Below are 27984 nucleotides of genomic sequence, written 5' to 3'. Positions count from 1 at the left end.
TGCTTTAAGGTAGCCACCCCAGAATTAAGGAATTTCAAAGAGAGGCTGCAATGGGAAACCACTGATTTGCAGCACATCTAGAGGTTCATTGCTTTGACATTTGTGGATTGAATTTACACCATGGATTTTCATCAACCAACACATGCTAATTAGCTGACTGTGCCAGGATATCTGTATTTCCAGCACAGCCGTTTGCTGTGAACAACCACAGTTAATTATGTAATTATCAGGTCAGTACTTTTCTGCATCTCATTTCATTCTGAACACTGTTTACAATCCCCCTTACAACTACCCATGTGTATCTGAGATACACATCTGATGAAGTGAACTATAGTCTACAAAAAATTGTGGTGTAATAAATTGGTTAATATTTGGGTGCTACCACTAGGTGCCATTGTTTCTGGGAAATCATTGTCCTTATTTTGTCCCTCAGAGGGATTTGGTTCGTGCCAGCTCTCTGCTCTGTTGAATGACTACTTTCTGTACTTCACTAACTAAGAGCTAGTGCCTGGAGTTTTCACTTTTCTTCCTCCCTCCCAACGCCTTTTCCTTTTATGTCAGGTCTTTTAGATTATAAACCTGAGACCAGAGGCCATCTTATTTCTGTTCTCTGTAATTCATACTGGGCTCCTTTTTCATCTGAAGGGGAGGGAGGTAAAAATGCTTCAAGTTCAAGAGACAAGGAAGAGACAAGAAACTTTATTTGTTTTAAAGCCCCACAAATCTTTGAGATATACTGAACATCTGATTTCCTCTAACCATGAGAAGAAACTTCCCAGCAGTAAGAGCTGCTTGACAGTGAAACTGTCTGCTTAAGAAGGTGGGGAGCTGTGTTTCACTGAAGATGTTTAAGGAAACACTCAATGGTCATCTGTCAGGAATCTAATTTTCTTACATTCATATCTCCCATATTGCCTTCTGCATTGAGTATGGGTTGGACTAAATGCCCTCTCAGGACACTTCCAGATCTATCATTTCCTTCCACCAGGTAGCCCATTCACTTTCCACCTTTAAGAAACACCTGAAAGCTGGTAATTCTGCCCTGGCTAGGGATGGAAGGACCTGTAAATTTCACTTATTTTGGTTTCTCATTCTTTCCACTAAATTTATTCTCTACATTTCTGCAACAATTTGCATTTTAAAAAAATCCTCATGAAAATTATTCAGCATTTTAGGGCATCTCCTAATAAACACATTTTTGTATGTAGTTTTGACTAACATTTGCAAACAATGTGAACTATTATAATGAATGTTTATATGCTATTTCCATAAAAAATTCATTTTTACATATGCATTTTTGCAAACATTGTTGAGATGGAGAACTGCATTGCAAAATTCGGATAAGTGCAAATTTCTAAGGTTGGCTGTGTTTCTATTCTCATATTGTTACAGAAGGTGCAAATTTGATCAATTCAGTTTTAAATGCTGAATTGAATAGAATTTATTCCCCATCTTCAGCCCAGCTGTTCCTGGGCTGCCTCACTTGCTTCATCCCCCCTGCACAGCGTTTGGATGTAGGTACAATATAAATAATAAATTTTAGCAGCGTTGCTCTTCACCTTGAAGTCTTTCATCACTCTCTTTCACCTGTAGAAGCCAGGGATAGAAAAACTACATCACCCACTTGATGAGAGATCGAAGATTCCTCCATCATTTCAAGTGAAACACTGCCCTCTACTGGCCACAGAAGCAAACTTATTTCAGCTATCCAACAGTTACCTTTACAAGTCAGAAACTGTATCTACCATTCCAATCAGCGCCCCCCCCCCCAAGAGAGGTTGGGTTGCTCTGTCCAGTGCCACCTCTTTGCTCTTCCCAGCAGTCCATTTTACATGAAGGAGGGAGATATAGTAGGGAAAGTGCTGTGAGCTCAGAGCCAGTCCAATATATTTTGCTACCCGAGGCGAAGGATACAATGGTGTGTCAGCATAGAAAGCTCCCTTACATTGAGTCAGAACAACTGGCCCATCTAATTCAGTATTGTCTGCACTGACTGGCACCAGGCATCTGGGATTTCAGGTGGGGCATTCCGAGTGTTACCTGGAGATGCAGGAAGCCAGCACCTCCAAGGTAGCTTTCTCTGAAATGTTACTGGTTCCACGCACAGGGCTAGCTAGACAGACACAGCTTCATTGAACCAAGATGGAACCTGACTTCCAAGATGCAAGGTGGCAGAGCAGCTTTTAAACTGATTGTGAGGGCAAAGCTGACAGGAGCCGAGGAAGGTTCTGTTCAGAACAGTGAGGGATCAGGTGCTCTTGAACATGACGCAGCTCAGAAGGGTTGCCCAATCTCTGTAGAAACAAGGCTCAGGTGACCACTTTTTCCTGGAAAGGCAGAGGACACAGCTGTTGTCTCACCAAAGGATTTAGCAAGCCCTCAGCTGCTGTAAATGATCACGTTCTGTTCCAAAAATGTGTCATGTTCCCCTCGGCTCTGGAACACCTTGGACAAAGAACCAAACAGATCCTGGCCTACACTGAAATGTGCTTATGTAAAATGCATAGGAGGAGCATCAGAAATGAGAAAAATGGCTTATTTCCCTCAATCCTGGCAGGGGAAAGAAGTGTTTTATGAGTCAATTAACCCAAAGAGTTAAAAGTGTGAGTGGGGGGGGGACTCAGCAGCTGACCTTAGAGATTCCTCATGAGCGAGATCAGCAGCACCTGCTAAAATGCTGGAAAGCAGGGATCCTATTTCACAAAACTGCTACCTCTCAAAGCCTGGTAAACCAACAGCCAAAGCAAACCTAAAACAGTGTCCAAGGCCATCCTAAGACATTTCACAGCCTAAAGCAAAGGACAAGATGCCACACTTGCCTCCCCCCCCCCAATTCCTCATATGGTAGCTGACTAAAATCCAACCCTTCTGGACAGCAGTCCTACAAGAGATATGCAAAATAACTAAACAGATATTAGAGCTCACCCAGAACTAGCCCTACTGAACATCTTCCAAGATAACGACAAAAGTCCATGGTGACCCCCCCCCATCCAAACACTGACCCCAAACCTCCTTAGCTTCAGCAAAGTTCCTTCATCATGTGCCCAGAGAGTCCTATGTGATGTAGTGGTTAAGAGTGGTAGACTCGTAATCTGGGGAACTGGGTTTGCGTCTCCGCTCCTCCACATGCAGCTGCTGGCTGACCTTGGGCTAGTTACACTTCTCTGAAGTCTCTCAGCCCCACTCACCTCACAGAGTGTTTGTTGTGGGGGAGGAAGGGAAAGGAGAATGTTAGCCGCTTTGAGACTCCTTCAGGTAGTGATAAAGCGGGATATCAAATCCAAACTCTTCTTATTCTCTTCTTCCTGGAAGGCCTGGTGCCAGCAGGCCCAATCTCAGTTGCTTTAGGAAAGCAGAGCCCTGGTTGACTCCAAGTGCAAGAACTTTTCCTGCTGCAGCTGTGTTGAGTGTATTTCATACTATGTTCCCTAAACTTGTGTTTTTGTTAGTATGGCTTTGTTGTACCTGTAGGTCAATCTGTTCTCTGTCCTTGTGAGCTGCTTTGCGCATGATTTTGAAAAGCAGCACATGAATAAACCTGATGATGAGCCTTCAGAGCATGCATAGGTAAAGAGTGAACCAACCAGTTGCCAGTTGGGTATTGTCCATCGCCTACAGTGCCCTTCTTTGTTATGAGCTCTCTGGGCAAGGTCTGTAAAGTGTATGCTGTAGAGCAGACGGCTGCTGTTAAATATTCTGTGTTTGAAAAGCACAAAAGAGAGGCACAGGAAACATTTAGCATTTGATTCACTTTATTATGTTATCAAAGTATGATCATCAAATTGTCAGAAATCTACTGAACTCATTCACACGAAGAGGAAGGTATATATAAAAACAACAGGCCTTCCCAGGCAGTGTTCTATATTAAATACTGTTAAGCAGAGAACAGCAAAGTAATTGCTCAGTCCCTGAATTTTTGAACACTTCAAACACTATGTACTCCACAAACTAGCTTCATGGCTAGAATTCTTGACTTTGGCCTGCAAACTCCTTTTCACTTATTGCTCAATGGTGAAATCTACTCTTTCTAGCAGAATCACATAGTAGCCCTAAAACCTTGCAGCAGCAGCAGCATCTATCTATATTTTAAGTAGTTGAAGTTCCGTCCAGCACTCTCTACATATCAGTTGTAGAGCATTTGGTCCTTAAAAGTATTTTGGTTTTGGGGAGCAAAGTTGCAGGGACATGAAAAATGAACACATTTGTAATAATTGGGGGTACCAAGAGAAAGCGGGAAGAGGCAAGCTGTTGGAGAATGTGTCTCTCATGTGCTTTCACAGATTGACAGCAGCAACCAGAACCCAAAGACACATTTTAGGATCGTCATGCCCAGTTAAAGTCTGACTTTGAACTGTTGATTCCCAAGATAAATAGAATGCTTTAAAACTCTAGTTTCAAAAGCAGTTTGAAAAAGGGACACAGACACATTGTTGTTTGAAAAATGTGAGCTTCGGGAGATTAATTGCACAATTTGTGACTCCCTGGCTATGATCTACAGGAAGCTCCAGTTCAATCAGTACTTCACCACTGAATTTATGAATAACTATCATTCACAATGTTAAATGGTGGGTAGAAATGGCAAAATCTAACCCAATATAACTTTTCCCATTCTGTTATCAGTTAAAGGATAAAAACATAACAAAAAAAGCCACAATATGATACAAAGCCAAATATAGAAGAGAAAGACTGACATAACCAGAAGAAGCCCCAGTGGGACAGCTAATGATGCTTGGCCATATTTAATTTTACAGCAGGCAGCTGGCACAAGCATTGGTTAATAAACCACCAATGGCCTGGAATCAACAGCGGGAGGCAGGTGTATGAGATTGATCGGGACAGATGAGAAGGGAGAAATGAAGAGGTGACATTTTGTATTAAGAATGAAATGCAGGTGGGACAGAAGTATTATAGGGCACATAAGAATGGGGCTAGAAGTCACAGCAACAGATGCCAGTTACCAACTACAACTGGACAATATGATGCAAGGCCAAAACATGGAAGGCACACATACAGTAGGAGCGTGCTCTGAATATACATGTGGCCTTTGGTTTAACCCCTTAGTCCTCATCCCCAACTGAAACTAAGCCTAAGCACAAGTAAATCAACACATTCTTGTTACCTTCACCTCTATCACTCCCCCAGCCTGGCACTCCCTGTGTTGTAATTTAAATTGGATCCTACTCAGGAATCAGAGACATGTGCTTTTGCTTATGTTCCACTGTTAAGTGCCATATGTATGTATGGATATGAAGTGTAAGTCTCTGAAGATCTGTCACACTCATTTCCTGTCCTAAACAGACCATTAAGGCAAGCCCTAGCCTTCAGAATGTTCCATGAAAGTGATGTTGTGCGGAATGTGGATTTCCCTGTGAATGTGTGAGGCCAAATAGTAAGAAATAACTCTGCAGGGAAAAGGAACCCAGTTTCACCCACATGGACCCAGCCATCCACATGGCATCAAGCATAATGGTACCTTGAGGCCATAAGATTGATATGGGTAGGATGGGGAACAACAGACAGGGTGGAACCAATCTTTGAGCTTAATTATGTATAGTGTCAGTTTAGCAAGTCAGATTTGCAATCAGAAGCATTCCCAAATGAAACTTGCAGCTACAGAACAAACAGAAGCAGATTGATGCTGACAATACAAAGACATGGCTTGAGGAGGCACTCTCAGAGTGCAAGGCGTAGAACAATGTCTGCTGGAAACTTTCAGAGGTTATGTTATTGCCATGCCCACAGTGACCACCAGTGGCCTTGTTTTTAAAATGGTTACTGGCATTACTGAAAAGCAGGAAATTGGATGAACAGGATTGCACATTCCATAAGGCAATAAATACTTTGATAAAACATTTTGTTTCTTGGAGGACCAATATTATGCTAAAACTACTACAATGTAGCAAAACACAATCTAGAAAACCTAAAAGCTTGACAAAGACTATATAAAAATGTTACATCATACCAGTCACAGGAAAATATATTTGCAGACTGTAAGCTACCACTGCAGATTCTGTGTGATCTCATTGTCTAGTTAGGAAAAAAGTCTGAAGATTAGAAAAATACGAATGGTAAAGGTGTCCACATCTGTCGCTCTGTGCACTTGCTTACTGAGAGGTCAGGCTCAAAATAAGTTCCTCAGAACAAAATTCAGATTTCCAGGTCACTCTTACTCTCAAACTGGAGTATTTGGCACAAATCTCAAGTCAGCCCCCTATTACAAGTGTCCCTTATGACATCAACAATTGACGTACTCCCCCTTTTGGGTGCTTTTAAAGTTTCAACACAGGGACTAAGCAGACATAGATAACGATGCAGCAACTTGTACCCCAAACGTATACTGAGCTCAAGGCAGGAGAGTTTAGTTGTGCCATGTTGGCTAGACACTTATGCTGGTTAGTTAACTGAGGAGATGGTCACAAGCTGTTATCTGGGTGGGCAGAAGCAGCAGGAATGAATACTGAACCATTTGCTCTGGAAGGAGGGATTGTCAATAGATGGCCAACCCAGCAGCTAACGGGCAATTATGGGGTCAGCTGAGCCTCTCTCTCTCTCTCTCTCTCTCTCTCTCTCTCTCTCTCTCTCTCTCTCTCTCTCTCTCTCTGCAGTCTGCCCAGCACTGCCTCAGATGAAGGTTGGTGCTTTTTTACGGGCACTTCCTGCAATTATGGTTGCACATTACACTCCTGAATCAGGAACGTAAGCAGCTTTGCCCCATGCCATTTTGTTATTCCATAGGGGACAAGGAAATAGAATTTGGAAGAGGATTACAGTACAAGAAAAGGAGACTCCAATGAAACACGACAACCAAGTTACAATACCAAAATTTCTGGGAAGAGTTAGCTTTACTATCAGCTCCATCCGTAAGAAGTCTCCAGTAACAAGAACAGTTTAGGCTGTTATTTTGCTCTAAAATGCTAAGCCTTGCTGAAAGGCAGCCTGTGTTTCAGACACTCCAGATCATGGAAGGAAGGCATCTGGCTAAAATAGCACTTGTCACAGCACTGGCTTCTGAACAAAGGTTGGCAAGTACTCAAGAGACAGCCAACTGATCACAACAAAACAGAGACCATCTCCTTAAGACCATTGTTAATATCTACCCTGTCAATTCTTAGGTCTGCAGCCAACTGGAAATCTCCAAGTTACAGCAGTAAAGAAAAGCTTGCTGTCTTCAGCCATTGACCTCCAACTTGCTCCAGCAAGAATCAAGTTAAAGGGTTCAGCTTGTGCTAGAAAATCTTATCTGGAGCTCAGGGACATACTGTATTTTCTTCATGAACAATACTCATCTGGCTGGATGTCATCAACTTAAATAAAACCAAACAGCTGCTGCCGGGACTTCACTTAATACTAGATTCCCTGCTGGGAACACTGACCCAGAACTTGTAACCCTTCAGAAAAGGTTATGTTATTGTTCTTTTATTTATATTATAGCTCAACTATGCCCTTCCCCACATCCCAGAGAACAAGCGCAACACATTCTTCACAAAGATGGGCACTGGGATTGCACTAAATACAGCTGGAATGAGCCTTTTGTATGTAGGACACCACAGTGTGTTATGAGCACTAATCAAAGAGACAAGTGATCATTAATTGACAGCAACATTTCCAACAAGGCCCAAACAAGCCAAGCAGGCTTTAAATAGGGTTGTCCAAAATAGCCATTCTTCCTCCCTGCCTTAAAAGGCCCTTCAAGTGTCATGTCAGAAGAGGGTATTCTGCATTGTGTCATGAGCCAAAGAGAACTTTTTTTACGTAGGAAATTGTATTAGCATCATAGAGCATTTCAATGTGCTCACTCCCTGGAAGCTCATAGAGTGTCACATTCTGTTTCTGCTGGCCCACCCACTTCTGACACTGCAAGGCACTTCGCAAATTCACTGTTCCATCACCATCACCATAAAAGATCTTAGGATCCTTGTCTGGAAAGGTGTCATAGAAGAATGACTCTGGGGTCTCCACCCCAGTACCATAAAGACAGTGTATGCGCACCCCTGGAGGAATCATATTGTAGACCAAGGATTCAGTCTCTGTTCTCATGAGCCAGCCATCCTCAAAGCCAATGTCTGTGTAAAACTTTTGGTAATCCTGAATAGTATAGTTAGCAAATGGAGTGCTGACAAGGATCTTCTCCGGAGACCAGGTGTAGTTGTAAGGGAGCAACCAGCTGGTTGACACTGCAGATCTCTGCTGGCCTCTGATCTTAAGGGAGCTGATGACAGGGATCCGATTATTGTCACCTGAGGCATTAAAAGTATTGTCTGGTTAGTGATCACATGTTGTCATATAAACCCATAATGCAGTAGTTATAAACTCATTACACAGACCAAAACTAAAGTATCGTTTGAATGTTGTCATTTTACACTTATTAGGTTGTACTCTTCAAGCCCTGACATGGAGGGAAACAGTAAAAATATTTGATGCCAAAGATGGCATAATCCAAGGAAAACTACTGTCGTATAAAACTGTCATACAATATAAATAACTTCATGTAATCCTAAAACCTTGCAGACTTACCCTGAGAGATTGCTTGATGGTTTCATAACAGATAAATATCTTACCTGCTATCTAAGGACTCTGCCTCTCAACCTTTAGAATTAGGCAGGAGTTGGCTTTGAACAACACCAGTACTTAAAACCATCAGTAGCTTCCCACAATTATAGAATCCAATAATCCTGGAAATTCAAAGATTGTTTGTCCTCCAGTGCCTGTTTCGGGCTGGTTGTTCTCAACCAAAAGCTGGTTTTAGGAGCCTGTAGCTATTTATTACAGTAGGGCATCTAGATGTAGCTAGACATGTTCAAGTTGCACCACAAACCCCTGTCCCTTTTAATGGAACCCTCCCTCTGCAAGCTGGATACATTTACCTGATGCTAAAACACGTAGAGTTTTTGCCACTCCTCCCCACGGGGCACCAAGTGAAATGAAGTCCCTTATGTATTTGTCTTTCCAGTCTTGAGGCTGATGGCTGAGGAAGTAGAGAACATACATATTCCCCATGCTATGGGCAATTAAAACCACTGGTTCATCATATTCTTCATACATTATCTCTATCAGCTTCCGGAGGGCCACAAAATAGTCTTCATTCTCATCTAGAAGGAGGAAGGCAGATAATTTATCCCATTAACTGAATGAGCTTATTCAGTATCTCTATTGTCATTTTATTTAAAACATTTAACACTGAACTGAAAGTTGTAGATCGTGCGCACCGTTTTGGATAGGTTTTCCCCCATTGCCCATAATTCCCTAACCCTTTCAGACTAGCTCCCCAACATTCAAGACAAAAGCTTCTCAGGTTTGTTTGTTTTTAATTCTATGAGTCTAAGTTAAAGAAAGTGTGTCTTGGTTGTATAATCTGACACAGGCTGCAAAGAGAATGACTTTGTTCACACATGCATGTACGCCACTTGACTTCTGCATCTCAATGACTGGGAACTAAAAATGTGAAATGGCCCCATTAAAAAGCACTGATTTGCACTGATGGTGGGTGACTTTAACAACACCCTGTATCAACATCTACCCTCCAGGATTCCAGCACAGCTCTTCAGTAACAATTTGGCTTGTTGCACCATCTTGGCTGTATGGAGTAGAAATGTCACCAAGACTTGTTTTTAAACAACCCTGTAACTATTTAACTATCAGGTGACATTCAGTTGCATCAGGGGCTAAATAGGTTGAACTTGTAAGCCTTGGAAAAACTTGATTACCACAAGTTGTGTGTTTGCATGAGCCACAGTTCATGTAACCCTAATCCCAATAGATGAAGATTTATTTACTTGGTGCTTTCCGCCAATCATAGGGAGCGCCTCTAATATCTTCATCCCGCTGATAGCCCAAGTCCACCAGAGTCTGCACCAGTGTATAGAAGTAGGTACCTATGGCCAAAAGAAGAAACTGAATTGCAATGATACCACAGGCCCAATTAACACTGCCCTTTATGTAACGTTAAAATTTCAGGGCCCTTTTAAGCCAACTCCCATATTGGTTACAACATGTTATCAGTTAATTTGTTCAAATTAATCAGTCTTCAGTTATAAACAATTACAGTGTCAGTTACGTTCATTAACAATTCTGAAATCACAATCTGGAGATGACATTCATTTTCAAGCCATCTGGGACAAGATGCTCCAACAAATGTTAATTCCTGAGTGGTCAACTTGCTCTATGTTTTCATCTATAAGGGTACATGACCACAGGAAGACCCTAAAGAACCTATGATCACAGCTGTTGGAAATGAGCTCTCAGAGATGAGAGCTTTGACGCAGTCAGGTTTTATTCCGCTTAAGTTTTATCTGACCTTCTAATGCCAGGTGAGATGGTACTGGCCTTAGCAGCTGGTAGAGTACTGAACTGTGTTTCCATAACTAACATAGTTTAACATGGTTGCCTCCATAATGGGCTGAGCACATTTCCACTTTGTTCCCAAGGAAGTGAAGGCTGAAAGTTAACACCAAGGGTGAGGGCAAGAAATGCCATCTAAATAACCCTGGCACCATGTGGCAATGTTATTTCTGTTTCTGATATCAGACTTGAATGTTACATTTACTACAAGGAAGAAGCATTCTAAATCAAATAGAGTGCACTACAAATGGCAATATGTACACAGGCAAGTTTGGGAACAGCCATAGCTCAGTGTTAGAGCATCTGCTTTACATACCGATGGTCACAGGTTCAATCTCTCGTCATATTCAGGTAGGGCTAGGAGACACACTTGTCTAAAACCCTAGAAAAATCCTGACTCAGTACAAGGCAGCTTCCTATGTCCCTTCCCAAATTACATACTTGGGCCTATGTATAATACAGATTAGTTCTTTTCCCATGCCTTCCAGTCAGACAAGTGTGAGGTCTTTCCATAAAATTCAAACAAAGGCACACAGAGAATAACTCTCAGGAACTATTCTCCATCTCTGTGATTATTGTGGTTTTTGTCCAAGGACATTTATGGGAAGGGACTGTTTTGCCAGTATGTTTCATGCATGTATATTTGAGACTTGACACTACCACTGCCAAGAGTCCAAATGAGATCAGATTAGGTAAAAATACATACCAACACTTCTTTTACTAGGGTCAAGGAATTCCAAGGAGAAAGTCTGTCCAAATCCAGGGACTTTGATATCCACCCCATCTGGTGGCCCAGTGGATCCACTTGTTCGATTGTATACTAGCCTAGGGGGAAATATCAGTATCAAGACCAAAATTTGAATGGGAGTCTATACATTTGAATATCAGGTACACAAAAAGTGCACTACAAATGGACTTTGAATACTTGTTTTCTGATGCACACAAACATACACTGATTAAACCAGTAAGGTGTTAAGTCCAATCTGCAGCATACTCTAGACTTCAGGTCTAGAGGGAAGAGATAAGCTTTCTTTACTAATATAGCCATAAGTGGAGTTTTAGCAAAATGGGTTAAGAGACTGGTAAGACAACTTTAAGTAGGATATTTCAACAAAGCTTCTTAGACAGACTTAATATAGCATAAGAACAATATCCACTTAGCTGCTAGGTACTATCTGAAGCAGCCCAGTCTAATAATTGCAAACAATTGGTTGGCCTTGTTCTTGCTGCCATACAGTTTTCCCCTTCCTGGAGCTCTCCCTTCCTCCACTCCCTGTAATGTAGATGAGTTCCAGCAGTTTGCCTTAAAATGCACCTGATGATTTTGGCTAATGTCCTCAACTTGAGTGCTGGACATATGTTCTTGTCATAAGCAAATAAGGTAATTAATCATTCTGCTTTGACTCTTCTGGCAGGTAAGTGGAGAAATGTTAACCAATGCCTTGGTAACATGAGGTCTACAGACTTGTGTCAATAAGAAAATGGATGCAATATAGCATTTGTAGTGTTTGCTCTTTGGGAGACCTCTGGGTCCAAGGAACCATTTAATTTATCATTAACTGATAGCTAACATTCTGATACGCAATACAAGACAGCAATGAAGTGTTAAAAAGGCATAATGCAAGTTGAGTAACAAGCAAATTCAAGGATAACAGTTTATTCATGTGGTCACATGGAAGACAGAGCAAACTTGTTTTCTCATGCTTGAGAGGATAGGACCCGAACCAAAGGCTTCAAGTTACAAGAAAGGACATTCTGATTAAACACGAGGAAGAACTTTCTGACAGTAAGAGCTGTTTGACAGTGGAATAGATGCCCTCTGAAGGGGCAGACTCTTCTTCTTTGGAGCTTTTTAATCAGAGGTGGGATGGTCATCTGTCATGGATGCTTTAACTGAGATTCCTGCACAGCAGGAGGTTGGAATAGATGATGCTTGGGGTCCCTTCCAACTCTATAATCCTATGATTCAACAGCTATTTAAACTTTTATGTATGCAGGTAGTATTTCATGACTGGATTCCTGCCAATTTCAAACTACCACCTTTTTAATGCTGGCTCAATTCCTACAGCATATCAAGCCACAGACTTTGCTAACAAAATTTAGAACACAAACCATGTGAGTAACTGGTAGGGAATCACCATGAAAATTGTTTCAGAGGGACAAGGGTTGAACTAAATGATTCTCTGTTTCACACATAATCAAATTTCCTATACTGCAATGGGAAATTGTGAATCCATGTAGTTCATGCATTGCACGTACACATATTTTGCACTGTTTGATTGTAGCCTAAACCTGCTGCCAATTACTGTAGTTTCCTGCTGTGGATATGTGTTCCTCGAAAGTGACAAACTGCACTACAGACTTCATAGTTTTCTGGCTGCTACACATAGTTGAGCCAGGATTTGAATTCTGATCCCTCTGACTTTCCTACATTGCCTTCTGAGTGGTTTGGGATCTCAGCTTGAATGTCCACAGATCTCATACAATTTGGGTACTTCTTGCTACTCAAAAAGAATCAAAGTATTTAAGTCCCATTTTTACACAGAACCAAGTCCTTTTAACAATGCTATGACCCACCTGATATTATCTATCCAACAGTCAATGATAACAGGAAGCAGCAGTTCTAAGTTGAGCCACAATGTGTAGTAACTTTCTGTCTTCTTGGAGCAGAGGTAGTGCACCACAGAAGGTTTGTCCAACTTTGCTTCTAACTGGTTACCCAAATCTCCTGGCACTGTAACAGTAAAAGGAAGGGAAGAGTTACATCAAGTACTGCAGTTTTGCTCAGGCATTTTTTTTACTCCCACCCCAAAGCTACACTTGGTTTTAAAATGCATTGAGGTTTTATTACTTAAAAAATGCTACACTCTGTAAAGCAATTAGAGCTCTGTGGAGAAATGGCCTCAGCACTATTGTAAAGTAGCCTGGAAATTACGGTACTCGGTTTCCAAGCCTGTCAGCTGACCGTAGCTAGTCACCTGTAAGAATTATCGCACTCTTGTGATGCTTGATATTCTAAGAAATGTAAATACTTCTGAGTACAGATTAAGTTTGGTGGGGGAGAGACTTGTTATCTCAACAAATGGGAGTTAAATTGACTGTTTCAAACTATTTTAGCACACTATGCATTTTTAACTATGCAAGGGAAAAAAGTGCCTTCAAAATTATTATTAAAAGATTTTGCAACTGAGAGTCCTTTCATGGAACCTCCTACCGACATTACACAAAACCTATTTGTCAGCTTATTTATCACAATTTTTGTTTGCTTCATATTTTCCACTATTATGCACATCAACTGTGCTTTATGCTAATTTTATACTATTTCTGACCTGAAGGAAAGGAAGAATGCAAAAAAGATCCACATTCATTCATTCATTCATTCATTCTTTATATTATTTAACTGTGTATATCACCCTTCACCCAAGATCACAGAGTGGTTTACAGTATAAAAACACAAAAATACACAACATAAAAACAAAATGAGTTCTAGGCACTTCTGCATATGCAAGACAGCCCCTCCTCCTCATGCTTATCCCAGGCCTTTCCAAACATTTACATTGCCCAAAGCAAGCAGCATTCATGTCAGATTGGATAGAATTTATGGAGAATGGAATTCAACAGTCATGAAACTCAGCTTCTTTTCACAGCACAATGTGATATATTTTATCATCTCAATTGCTTCTGAAATTAGGTTGAATGAAAACTGCATGGACAAGTGTATTTGGCATTGCTTTGTATACGTACAGACCATTATAGCCACTTCCCTCAAAACTGATTTTTCACTTAATATTGAAGATGAATACAGGAACTTCAATCACATTGGACTCAATGTAAGGAAATATGCTTGTTTCCTGTAAAATAGCTGCTAAATAGGCACTTCTTCAATATTAGTTTGCATTTCCATCAAGACTATGATAACTCCATTAAATGAGAACACTTTTTTCTTTTCATTTACTTTTCACTAGCTATTTTACAAGGAAAACACATTTTTAGGGGGGGGGATTCTTTGTTACTTGTTCCACAAATCACTCCTAGTGCATGTCTAGCAGATGCAAGAGCTCCCAGCAACTCAAGCCATGTCAGAAGGTAGGCTGCTGCAGTCTGTGGTCCCTGAGGCTTCTGGAAAGTCACCACGGCAAATAAGCCTTAAATATCTCTTCAACGCCCACCACCCAACATATGCATTAATGGATGCTGACTAGCCAGCCTGCAAGGCAACCTTCTCCTAAAAACATTCTCAAGGTTTCATGTATTATCTAGACAAGATCACATGCCAGACAGTTTGACTGCTTTCCCCATCTCTGTTTGCTGCTTTGACTCAGACGTCTATCCAGGGCTGGAAGACACAATCAAATGCATCTCATGTGTTTACTAATAGTACTATTCTTAGAGCAGACAAAAAGGTAGATGCAGAATTACCACCCTAGCAAAAACATTTTCTTTCCAATGTTGCAATCTTGAAGGTTTTCCCACCTAGAAAGAAACTATATAAACCAAAACTACCGTAGTTTCAAGGAGCTGAAGGAAGAATTGGCATAAATAGGGGGGGGGGGACAGATGGAGCTACCATTCATTAGGCATTTAAAAATCTGATAGAAGTAAGTGTCTTAAATATTTGCACTTGGAAACTGGATGGGGATTTAGAACTTGATTCACCCTCCCTCCGCCTGTTATATATGGATTTGAGCATGTTTTCTTCATGGTGGGCAGTTCTCAAGTTTTCACCTCTAATTCCAAGAAATAGGACTCTTTATTTTTGCAGCTTCTGTTTCCCAGGAGTCGTGGAAAAGTCTCCCATTACTGTTGAACAAGATGAAGAGTTTATAAAACAACTTACAATCAGAGGCGTCCTTCCCATGGGGGCTAGTGGCTCGTTGCGCCAGGACGCTGGCCTCTCAGGGGCGCAACGAGCCACTAAGCCCTATGGCTCCTCCGCCTCCTCCTCTCCCTCGGCTGCGGGAATCCCCTGCCTGCCGAGCCGCTATCGCCTGAGGGAGCGACAGGAGTAGCGGCGGTGGGAGCGGCTCCCGAGGGACGAACCTTTAGTATTCTCTGTGCAAAGTTGGTCTTGGGGCCCTGGAAAATGCCCAATCTGGTTACCCCCTGGAGCCAGCCTTCGGCCAGTGAAGTTGCAATGGGTTGGGAGTCTGATTTCTTCAGGAAAGGGCAGAGGAGAGACAAATCCCCATGGAAATTCAGTGAGTAGTACCTGCAATGGTTGGAGGGGGCGGGACGTGGGTCTTTTCCATACATTCTTCAGCAGGGGTGGGCGGGTCTTTACTTAGCCCAGCAGCCCTTTCAGGGCTCCCAACAACACAGCAGGAGTAACTCTGGATTTGGATCCGGACTAACAACCCCTCCCCACCCCGCCAACCCAGTCCGAAACCTCTCACATATCTGCTGCAAGGTATTTGAAATGGGGGCGTGTGCTTCCGTGGGTGCGTAAAAAGCTCCTGTTTCATCTGAAATAAGCGTTTATGAATTCCAACACCCTCTCCCTGCTCCCCCCCCCAAAGAAAACAAAATAAACCACGTTCATGGGTCAAGGCAAAAGAATGATCAACTTCCAAGCATGCTCCTTTCCTGCCCGAGTAAACGTTTAATCTCCAGCTGAGAATTAGTAGCTGTTTTAGGAGTAGGAACTCACGCCTCCCACTGTCCCCTCCACCAGCTAGCGAGTCTAAACCAGTTAGGGAAGAAGTACCCTGCCACCCCCCCCCACCCCCCAACTATTTTACACAGCCTCTCTCTCTCTGCTTAGTTAGCTACCCTGGGAAGGTGCATTGGCAGCTATCAACAGATGGGCTCAAGAGGGAAAAGTCAGGCAGGAGAGCAACTCAGGAACTTTTCAAAAGAGCTTGAAAGAGCCACTGTAGAGTTCCCCACTCCCCCCCTTTTGCTTTTTGCAAGGGAGGGTGGCATTGCTTGGGAAGCGAAGGTGGCTCTGATTTAATTTGACCGCTGCCCCACCACCACCACTCCTGGGGCACAGGCGGCAGCGTGGCAGGGAGGGACCTTTGCGCCACGGCGCTGGATGTGCTTAAGATGGCCCTGCTTACAATTCAGGGTTATTTATTTTGCAAGAAGCTTCTATGTTATAATTAGGACTAGACGGGCAGTCACATGATGTGCAGATTCCTCAGAAGAGTGCACGAGTAAACAAACCCTGCCACAGACACCCAGCTGCCAACCTAAGTCAAACAACAGAGTAGGAGCTTAAGAAAATGAATACCCAAATAGCTTTGTTTAGGGGCAAACTACATCTGACAGTGACAGGCCAGAGTCTAAAGAAGATCGCTGATCAATTGTTACAAAAAGCACATAAATGTCAAGTGAGTGCTGGGCCCTTCCTGTGCTCTCAACCCCCCATTCTAACCACTTGTTCTCAGTGTTTCATCTTGAGTAGCAATCTAAACCTCAAAGTTAAAAACAGCTGAAATGAAGCTAGGGAGGTGTGGCGTTTGCCCATTCCTGGGGAAATAAGACTGTGCAGGAGGGGGGAAAGGGATAACAGGCTGACCAATAGGAAGCTGGAGGTGGAGCTTAGGGGCTTTAAGACACAGCCCAGGGAGCAGTTTGGCAGTTTAGAGTTGGCAGTTGGGAGTGGTGGTTGTGAGGGTTGGTGTGTGGAAGTTGGTGGTGGTGAGGTAGAGGAGTTAGAGTGAGATAAAGACAGGGTTGAGATTGAGAGGATAACGTGTAACAGTGTATCTAATACCTAAAGCTTGTTGCTGTTTAAAATAAACGCTTGATTATTTGTTTTAACTTAAGTCCTGACTGAGACTCAGTTATTTACCAGGGGATCCTGGTGGGTGGCAGCGGAGCAGTGTGACACAGGGTCAATAGTCACGACCGGGGGCCCTGTGTGAACGCCACAGGAGGGAAACGTTAAGTACCCCACCCCCATCCACATCTGGCCCACATCATATTAAAACTTGACCATTGGGCTGGCTTCCTAGGAACTGTGCATGGTCAACTGTGGATTGTGTTGCATTGCTGTCGCATGTAGTTTGGCCCTTAAGTTCTTAAGATTTTAGCAAAAAGTCAGTTCAAACCTTTGTAAGTGATCCAGCAAACCAACTCTGACCCTAAAATGTACTTGCTTAAACCCCCCTTAGGAATTAATGTAAATGAAAAGAAAAACAACAAAGCTGAACGGTTTGCTTAAAAGCACTGAAGTTCCTTTAAATAAGTAGTACATAGCAGAATGAGCAAAGAGATCCTTATGAATGTTTATAAATGGTACACTACCCTTGATACGAGTCCAACCTACTTGCTTACCCAAGAGCAAAGCTTGCGTTAGTATAATTTGTAGCAGGAGTTATAGACTGAAAATGGTATTGTTTCAAACGAATGGTATCAAACTGGATCTGGATCTACATAGATTATGCACTAATGTGCTGCAATAAGCTTTTGTTTCCAGCTGCTACAAAACTTGGCACTGTACTCAAAAGTCTGAAATACTTGCCCGTCAGGCATTTTCCTTTATGACTAAAAAACACTATGTCCAAGCATGCTGCCCTGCGACGAAAATTAAAAGCAAATATTCTTGAGGTCAAGTTCCAGATACAGTTTGATACAACAACTAGCAAATTGCCTGAGAATAAGTCCTTCCCGCTTGCAACTGTAACTATATTATAATAATTTTAAGGTGCACACACATAGCAGGCCCACTCCACAGAAAACAAATCTTTCACCTTTCAAAAATAGGAAATATTCCCTGAAAAAATAAATACACTTCAGCTGAGTACACATAGCAATCCCAAACTCATCTTGACTCTCTTAATGACCTCAAATATTTCTTCTGCAGTAGAAGTGTCTTGGAAAAACCTTTCCATGTATTTCTATTCAATTACAGATCCTTCAAAATCTGTCAAAAGAGCATATTTTGTGTATAAATAGGGGAGGTCTGTAACAATGGTTTCAGAAACTAGGTTATTTACCATTTTAAAAAACAGCCCAGGTCAGGATAATGCAATCAGCAAGCATTATCAGGTACAGTATTTTGATTAAGAGGTGACAAGCCACGCTCTCGAATTTCTGTTGTAGACTGATGCTTGTACAGTCGGACCTTGGTTGTTGAATGCCTTGGTACTCAGACATTTTGGCTCCTGAACGCCGCAAACCCAGAAGTGAGTGTTCCAATTTTTGGAAGCCGAACGTCCAACGCTAAGGGATCAGGAAATTTCTAAAGCCTTTAAAAGCTGTTACACACCTTTGTTGTGGGTCCTCACCTCCTTGCAGCAGAGGAAGGGGTGGGGACACTGTTGCAACAGAAAACTAAAGATCTTCCTTGCTTTTCTTCTACTGGTTCCTGCACAGGGCAATGGAGGAGCTTGCAATGAGAAATTATGAGCCCCTAGAATGTGACCCAGGACTTTTTGCCAAACTTATACATTCCTTGGCAGACAAGTTAGTATGGATAGTGCTTCCTAACTGTAGAAAGTAGGAAAATAACAGGTTTGGGTCATGTGAATATTGCACAACATCAATAAAAGGACTTAAAAGTCAATGAATAGTACAACAGTAAGGAAGCATATGGAGAAGGAAGCTACAGTTCCGGTAGACAATATCACTGGAGCACAGCCTAACTTTCTATTCTCCTGTGCAAACTACATGAAGTGTGGGTAAATTATATTGTTTTTAAAATGCAAAAGTGGATGTATTCCAAGGACATGTATGAAATGGGAGGAACTGGTGGTGGTAACAAGATTGTCCACTACAAAATGATGCTCAGCATCTCATACTAAAAGTTAACAACACTTTAGCCATCACAAATGTGCTGTGGCTATACATTAATTCATGGGGCAATCAGTCAATAATAACTTTATCACTGAAATTAATCTTCCTAACAAGGTGTTCTGTACCTCCACCTGCAACTACCTCCATGGCTAACTGCCAGTTTGAGAGGCAATGATTTAGTTTCAAAGAAGGAAGAACAGACCAAGTGGATCACAGAAAGCTTCTTATCCTACTAAGTCAAGTAAAGAGATTACAATTATTCAAGAGAACGGTGGTGGCCAAGAAGCAGTTACCAAGTAAAAAAGAATGTGGCTCTACTCCATAATATGAGATGGGCATGGTTGTTTATGTAAACAACCTGCTACAGGAACAAATGCACTTGCATGCGTAGGTTATAGATGACAGAGATAAAACCTATGCAAAGTGATGCAAGACAGGAACCCAAAGAAACGAACACAAGTAGTGTGTTTTAACGAACACAAGTAGTTATGCAGTCGTCGTCGTCCCCAGCAATTCCCAAACTGACTTGGGGTACCATGAGACATTTTTTCTACCCAAGTCAATTTAAATATGTTGGTGTGGCAAAATGTCCCAAAATGAAGCCATGTGTGATGTTATCTGTTTCCCTGGGCTGGGTTTTGTTGCTTTTTGGGAGGAAGGTTTGGCTTGGAAAACCACATGGAATATTTCTCTACCCCAACAAGTTAACAATGGACAAAAGGGGGGGAAAGCTCAGTTGCAAGAATCTATAGATTTTGTGGGATTTTTTGTCGCTGATGTTTTTCATTTCACAGGTGTTTTGCAGAACAAAACTTGTAAATAGTAAATGGCTTAAATTTTGGAAAACAGTTTACTAAAACTATGTTGTAGGCCTACTATGTAAATTCTGCAATGAACAGTGACAACAAAGATGATCAAGAGTCTGGAAACCAGCCTTATGAAGAGTTAAGGGAGTTGCATATGTTCAGCCTTGAAAAATGAGACAGAGGAGATATGATAGCCTTCTTCAAATATCTAAAAGTCTGTCACACAGAAGATGGAACATGCTTGTTTTCTCCTGCTCTGGGGGTAGGACCCGAACCAATGGCTTCAAGTTACAAGAAAGCAGATTCTGACTTAATATTGGAATAATTTTCTGGTGGTAAGAGCAGTTCAACAGTAGAGTGGGCTCCCTCAGAAGGTGGAGCAGAGGTTGGATGCCCATCTGTCATGGATGCTTTAGTTGAGATTCCTGCATTGCAGGAGATTGGACTAGATGACTTTCATGGTCCCTTCCAACTCTACAATTCTATTAACAGCAGTGAAAAACAAGAACTCAAAGTTACAATAAAAATGCTCAAGTGTTACTTTCAAGCTCCCTTTAAGACACGTGACCACACCAGAATACTCTATCATTTTCTGTTCAACAAAAAAACTGAAAATAAATACATTTAGATCTTGCTGCAAAGCAGTGACTAATGAATGCTTCAGCGTGCACCTGAACTTCCAACTCCAAACTTGGTAGCAAAAAGGCTAAACAAAATTCAAGAGCAATTTCCTAAGAAGTTATAATAGTGTCTAATAGTATTAGCTGTAAATGTATATGGGTTCCTCCATATCTACTTTTTCCTTTAAATTAACTCGCAACTTGTGTGGGAGCTGGGTTCTGGTGGCTGCACGTAAAGGTGAAATTGCATATAGCCAGAACAATCCCAGAACCCCACCTGCATGACCATCTCTACTTTTCTGGAGCTGGCATGCTGAACAGCCCTTGTCCCTCATGCAACGCAGAACACTTTTAAGCTGGGTCTTGCTTACCGGTCTCTGAAAGGCTCTCACACAGGCTCCAGGTGGCTCCCAGAGCCTGTGCAAGATCTTCCCAGAGCCCAGTAAGCAAAGAAAACAGCCTAAAAGCTCTCTCCATCATGGAAAAGCCAGCACAGAAAGAGAGTTTAAACTCTCCACCTTATGTCTATAGATGATCTTCAGGGTCCCTTCCAACTCTGATTCCGTGATCTGTGATCTGCATGCTGGCCAGCCACCAAGCACATAAAGCTGCGATTGTACTGGTTCATAAGTTGTGAGTTGATTGTATTGCATCTGAGATCAGACAGTCATGGGAAGACACAAAAAAATAGTAACTGGTGTGTTCCCAATTCTGATAGAAACGGGAAATTAATGCTCCCATAAACAAAGGACCAGGGTGTTGTTTATATTATTTTAATTTTCATATAAACAAGATATGTTAATTGCCATCTGCTTGCCCATATTGGATTTATTAGCAGCTGCATTAAAGCCTCATAGTGAGCATCTGTCTAGCACATGACTTATTTTAACTCATTTACTTCTCATGTGGCTGAAGCCTGATATTAGATCTGCAGATATTTCACTGGTCGCTTTATCTCAGTTGATGCCAGCCCTGGATTAAATGTCAAAGCACATTGTTTAGCCTTTGTGGAAAACAAGTAAGGAGAGAGCTGGTAAAGGCTCATCTCCATAAAGAGATAGATAGGCAAACTGTTTGCCACTCCACGACCTCAGAAATTCACACATGTAAATTCATTTCATTATTTGATTCTGCTAATCAGGTCTCTCAATATGACATATCCTTTTAAACAATAGTGAAAATTATTAAAAGATAATCGGCCTTTGTCTCAATGACACCATAACAGCTAATCTCTGCTTTTGGCTGATCGCAATGCAACAGTTTAAAGAGCTATTTATTGTTTCTATTCTGTGAACACATACCTGCATGATTAAATTCTGCAGGAGTCAGAACACTGCCTACATTTAATCTGTCATTCTGCTCTACACAAATAACAGAAGTACTATAAATAAGATTGTGTTTCATTTTGAAGCAGGTCAAGATCTAGTCAACAGGCAAGGTTTCCCAATGCCAAAATAAACATAGTATACACTTTTAGATGTGTGTATTTCCTAGGTCCTGCCAACCTAGCAGTTCGAAAGCACGTCAAAATGCAAGTAGATAAATAGGAACCACTACAGCGGGAAGGTAAACGGCGTTTCCATGTGCTGCTCTGGTTTGCCAGAAGTGGCTTTGTCATGCTGGCCACATGACCTGGAAGCTATACGCCGGCTCCCTCAGCCAATAATGCGAGATGAGCGCGCAACCCCAGAGTCGGTCACGACTGGACCTAATGGTCAGGGGTCCCTTTACCTTTACCTTTATTTCCTACTTATAAAACTACAACAATTTGTGTATGTGAAGAACACAGTTTGGTGAAATCCATGGACTTTATATTAACTGAATTGAGCTTCTTTAACAGAGACCTATGTTGGGCTAGTATTACTTGATCTCTCAATGGCTTTTGATTCCCTTTTTGCTCCCACCCCTGCCCCCAGAGTATATTGTATAAAACAGAGTAATTCTATAAATTCAACAGCTCATAAAATACTAAAACACAAAATACCTCCTTCCTGGTGCTTCTACTATTGGTAGAATCTTTACCAAATGAACTGCCACCACATCCTTTCTCAGGGAATACTGGCACCTTCCTTGCACACAACTCTTCTAAACTGTTCTTAGGAATAAATCCCGTAGATATTAAAGACACTTATTCCCTGGTAAATATGTGAAGGGTTCCAGTCAGTGGGATGTTAGGGTTATAGATTATTCACTGCAGGTTTTATCCCACAGCATAAGAAAAGCCATAGTTTTTCCTTAATATTGGTATCAAGTGTTGGCATCACTGTTGTAAATGTTTGTTAAAAATAAATGTCGCCAATATATATACCTGTGTGTGTGTGTGTGTGTGTGTGTGTGTGTGTGTGTGTGTAAAATAAATGTCGCTTAGGCCAAATATCTGAAGAATCAAATGAAGAAAAACACCAGTAACCTGCATAGGACTACAACACCTCCTGTTATTTATCCATTTAGTCTAGGTAGTATTCTATTAGGCCATACAGAGTAGACACTGAAATCAATGTACATTACTAACTTAAGAAAGACCACTGTTTTTCATTTAATTGGATACAAACCACATTGGCAGAAAGGAGGTTAAAGTTAACATTACCACAGTGGTACATAGCTTTATAGGGACGTGGGTGGTGCTGTGGTCTAAACCACCGAGCCTAGGGCTTGCCGATCGGAAGGTCGGCAGTTTGAATCCCCACGACAGGGTGAGCTCCCGTTGCTGGGTTCCAGCTCCTGCCAATCTAGCAGTTCGAAAGCACGTCAAAGTGCAAGTAGATAAATAGGTACCGCTCCAGTGGGAAGGTAAACGGCATTTCCGTGCACCACTCTGGTTTCGCCAGAAGCGGCTTAGTCATGCTGGCCACATGACCCAGAAAGCTGTCTGTGTACAAATGCCGGCTCCCTCGGCCAATAAAGCAAGATGAGCGCCGCAACCCCAGAGTCGTTCGCAACTGGACTTAATTGTCAGGGGTCCCTTTACCTAGCTGTTAAGACTAAGTTATAGTTAGGATGCAGGGTGGAATGTAGGAAACTGCCTTATGCAGTGTCAGATCATTGGTCCATCTAGCTCAGTATTGTCTACACTGAATGGCAACAGCTCTCTACAGAGTCAGTCCGGGAGCATTTCCAGTGCTATCTGGAGATGCCAGGGATTGAATCTAGGACTTTCTGCATTCAAAGTAGTTAGTTGCTTAAGATCCCATTTGGCTTGGAGGCACGGGGCGTTCTGGACATTATGGCAGCATAAGTCTGGCAGGCCCCTGGAAGACTGCATGCCAGTTAACCTAAGGTTACCAGACATCCTTGTTTCCTGGGGACAGTCCCCGGATTTACAAATCAGTCCCCATACAAAATCCATTGTAGTTGAAAAGTGTCCCTGGATTCATTGAAAAATAATCTGGTAACCTTAAGTTAACCCTCCAATGCCCTGCACAAGTGTACTCATCTGCCTGCCCCCTACACATGCCTGTCTAGGATAGCACCAAGCAGTTGGTTTCTCCAAGTGAGAACATTGAAGAACTAAAATGTGTGCATTTCCAGTTCTAGATTAACACAGCCTTTAAAATACAGTACATCATGTTTGGTGGTTTTAATCCCAAATCATACCATTAGTCCATCTAGTTCAAGACTACCTACACCTAAGGTGGTGGTGGTGGCAGCAGCTGGCTTTCCAAACGCTACCTGGAATTGCTGGGGACCTACCTACAGCCACAGAGCTTACTGCCTCCTCTCAAAGCTTATCCCCAGGCTCCCTAGTCCCTATAACTTTCATCCCAAAAGACATGCAATTCCAGGATGTTTCAAGCCCTCCTCTCCCCCTTCACTCTTAAAAGTCCAAAACGCAGGTCACTGTGCGGTTGGGCTTGTGATGCAGCGGGGACTTGGGATCCGTGCGACTTTCGGCCACAATTAACCTGTTAGCCCACGTTAATAAAAAAAAAAGATCAAGTGCAAACATAAGGCATGAACAGAATAAGCCTGCATATCTTCCCCCACCCAATAAAGCCGAACTTACTGCTTCCTCTCTGGGCTCGAGGGTGACCTCCAGGCTCCCCACATCCCCCCTCGCCCACGTCTCTCCACATCGCGCTCTCTCCCACAGCCGCTCCACCATGAATAGCCAGGGGGGCTTTTGAAGGGTGCCTCCCTCCCTCCCCAAACCCCACGGAAACTTCTCGTCCCAACCATGTGGGGGAATCTGGAGCCCTGGCAACCTTTCCTCACAGGTGCCCGTTTTTTCTCTCCAACCCCGACACGGACAACGCGCGCTTCCCCCCCCCCCGGCCTTAGGGGCCAGTCCTTACCCAGCACGACCGGGGGGCCGGGGGCGCGCCTTCCTCCGCGGGGCAGGCAGCAGGCGCCGTGAGGCGAGCAGAAGAGCAGCAGGAAGAGAAGGGCCAGCGAGGGGTAGGTAGCCCCGTCCGGGAGGAGCCACTTCCTCCGACCCCGCCTCGAGCCGGCCGGCCGCATCATCGCCTCAGCTCATGCCCCTCCTCGGAGGAGCAAGCCGCGAAAGCGATCAGAGTCGGAGTCCCAGTCCCCCCGCCGCCGCCGCGAGACAAACAAAACGGCCCTCTCCCCGCTCGAGCTTCCTCCAACCGCCGGAGCCTGTCAGCTGAGCCGGCGCGCGAGGTGTCAAGGGGCCTATATAAAAGCGGGGGGACGGCTAGCCAATCCGCTTCTCACCGGCTGTTTAATAGCCAATGAGAGAGAACTAGGCGTTCCGGCGCTCCTCCTATTCCTTCCCTACCCTCGAGTTCAGTACGGGAAGTTGAAAGCGGAGATGTCGATTGAAAGAAAACACACACAAAAACAAGACGTTGAAGAAAACACGACCCCCCTTTCTTCCCCGCGGCCGGGGAAGACCAATCGCAGATCGAGAAGATCCACTCCGTCTCAAAGCATAAGAGTTGCATATGCTGCAACTTTACAAGCGAGGACGGGTGCAACGCGCTTTGTTTTGCAATGTCCACCCACTCGTCTCGTAGTGCAAGGATCAGGACCCGGTGGGTGCCCAGCTTTGCAGCTGCCAGTCCTCTTGATCATGGACCATGCTGGCTAGGAGGTGTTGGAGGATACCAGCATATTGTGGGTGGGGGGCACTGGTGCCCCATCCCTGCCGTAACAGAAGTGCTCCTGCTCAGGACGCTATAACAAGATTTAAGGAGCTTAAAGTGGGCCGGGCCGGCGGGGGCCTCATTTTTTTTCTTTCCCAGCTGACATTCAGCATTCTGCGAATACTGAATGTATTGGGCTGTTTGGGAGGCAAGCAAAAGGCATCTGGGTTCAAGGACACATTTCAGCCTGGCAAAGGCACTAAAGGGTGGGAAGATCCCCAGGGGGCAGATGCAGAGGCTTGGAGTTATGTACAGTATTTGACACACGTACCCCCAGACCTGTGGTTCCCCCTCCCTTCCATATACAGGTGCAAGGACTTTTCTGTTATTGTCAGAGTAGCGAAATTGGATTTCTACTTGATAAAGGAGCTGCATTCTACCTTATGGTAAAGTCAGCTCTGGGTGCGACTCAAAAAAGTAGGATGCACCTAAATACCACTGACATCAGTTTATCATATTTATGTGTGCCTGATCACAGTGTAGGAGTGTAAACCCATCCGTAATCAGTTCTGTACTGTTTCCTGGAAGCCAGATGGGTTTTTCCCCACCCACATCTCTCCCAGTTCTATTCCTGCCCCCAAACGCCACCATTTCCTCCCCAATCCAAGCATTTCATATAACAGGAAAATGAAATAATATTCATTCATTCATTCTATGCATGTGACTTATTTCATAATCTGCTTGCTGAGCTGCTTTGTGTTTAACTAGCAACAGATAAAGTGGAATCTGTTCCTCTTTTTTGTTTCTTTTTCTTTTTCTTTCTTTTTGCTTTTTTTTTTTTTTTGTCCAATTCCTCCTGTGGGGTAAACAGCTAAACCACACTCTGTCATGTGACTGTGCCTTGAACGGGTCACTGATAGCTACTAATCAACCCAGAAGGCCCTTGCTGAGAAAAAAAAACTTTTAAATGACAAGACTCTATCTTGAGTTGAGCAAGAGCTATGCCATTGTTAGTGGAGTCAGAGGTGAAACTGCAACATAAGAACAGAGTAAGCACGCCCTAATTTGTATTTGGCAGACTGGCAGGCAGGCAGGCAGGCACTGGTCTTTGAATATTCAATTTACCTCAGCCCCAAAGGCCTTGCTTGTTACCAATGTGGCCTCTGCCAAAGACAGAACAGGGAGCAGGCCTTAGAAGAGCCAGTATGGTAAAAGTGTCAGACTAGGACCTGGGACAGCAGGGTTCAAAGCTTCCCTCAACCTTGTAGCTCACTGGATGACCTTGGATGAGTCACTGTTCTCAACCTAACTTTACCTCACAGTGTTGTTGCATGGATAAAATAAGGAGAGGGAGAGCCACATGCGCTACCTTGAGCTGCTTGGAGGACAGGTGGGATAGATATGCTATAATAAATAAAATAAATAAAAGATCTAGCTTAGGGCAGGGCCCCCATGCTGATTCTTTGTGAAAGGGGAGGGGAGGGCAAACCACACTGAAATGTAGGGTGGGCCAAAGAGATATGAGAAAGCCTCTTCTAAGGTGGTGCTAGATGTATGTAATTTTTAAAAGCTAGTCTTTTTAATTTAAAAAATAATAAGGGAATCTTTCTAGACAATTTAAGAAAGGTTTACTCTGTTAATCTAATGAAAGAAATGGAATTCATCTAATAGGAAAAATGGAGAGAAAAACTCCCTAAGCTAGGGATGGAAAATCTGGGGCAGGGGACAATGGAAGAGAGCATCCCGGAAAAGGTGAAAGACTGGTCAGGATCATTCCATGATGTGTCAACTTGCTGCAAGGACTTACTCATATTCTCTTATATAGGAACTCCTGACTTCAGTCTGATCTAGAGGAGAAACAACTGCCGTTAATGTTTGTCGGAACAGGTTACCATATGGCAGACTTTGCCAACCTGGTACCCTCAAGTTGTTTTAGACTAAAACTCACATCCTGTTAGCTGGAACTGATTGGCTGACATATGGCTTCTGGGAAGACTCTTCCCCTGACTAGATGTGGTGAAACTACTGATTGGAAAAAAAATGAGATGGTTGGAAACCACTGAACTTAGAAGCAGCTAATGAGGAAAGATGTTTGTCTTTTCAGCTGTGGTTGAATTTAGAGACTGCTCAGCATGAGACATTGAGGTTTTTTCCTCAATCAAGTATTTATTAGCTCATCAACTCCAAGTTTCAAACAAGTGCATGTATGCAATCTTCATTATGTAGCCTAAGAGCTGACTCGTGCTGTTCTCCAAACCAGGATATAAGCTGGTGCTGGAAACACGGAAAACTGATTTGAATTTCCTTGCACCATAACCCTTTGGCTCAGCTTGTGCTAAGCATGATTGCTTTCATCCAAAGTCTCTGTCTTTAGGCTTCTCCGTGTTTGGATGCTGGAGTTGTAGTCCGAAAGCTAGTAAATTTTCATGGGGA

General features: G+C 42.9%; 1 protein-coding gene across 1 annotated transcript; it reads right to left on the bottom strand.

Moving 5' to 3' along the window:
* Positions 1–3734: 3734 nt before the first annotated feature.
* On the bottom strand, positions 3735–27984 carry PLA2G15 (phospholipase A2 group XV). Its single transcript, XM_035119537.3, has 6 exons — positions 24799–27984; positions 12916–13072; positions 11045–11163; positions 9774–9872; positions 8865–9089; positions 3735–8237 (listed from the first exon to the last, which is right to left on the bottom strand). The coding sequence occupies exons 1-6, from the start codon at positions 24965–24967 to the stop codon at positions 7726–7728; spliced, it is 1281 nt and encodes a 426-aa protein (XP_034975428.1). The 5' UTR covers positions 24968–27984; the 3' UTR covers positions 3735–7725.

Source organism: Zootoca vivipara, chromosome 6, assembly GCF_965207765.1.
Source record: "Zootoca vivipara chromosome 6, rZooViv2.hap1.1, whole genome shotgun sequence".
NCBI classification, from domain to species: Eukaryota; Metazoa; Chordata; class Lepidosauria; order Squamata; family Lacertidae; genus Zootoca; species Zootoca vivipara.
The sequence above is the reverse complement of the archived record's forward strand: the minus strand, read 5'-3'. Positions and strand labels throughout refer to the sequence as shown.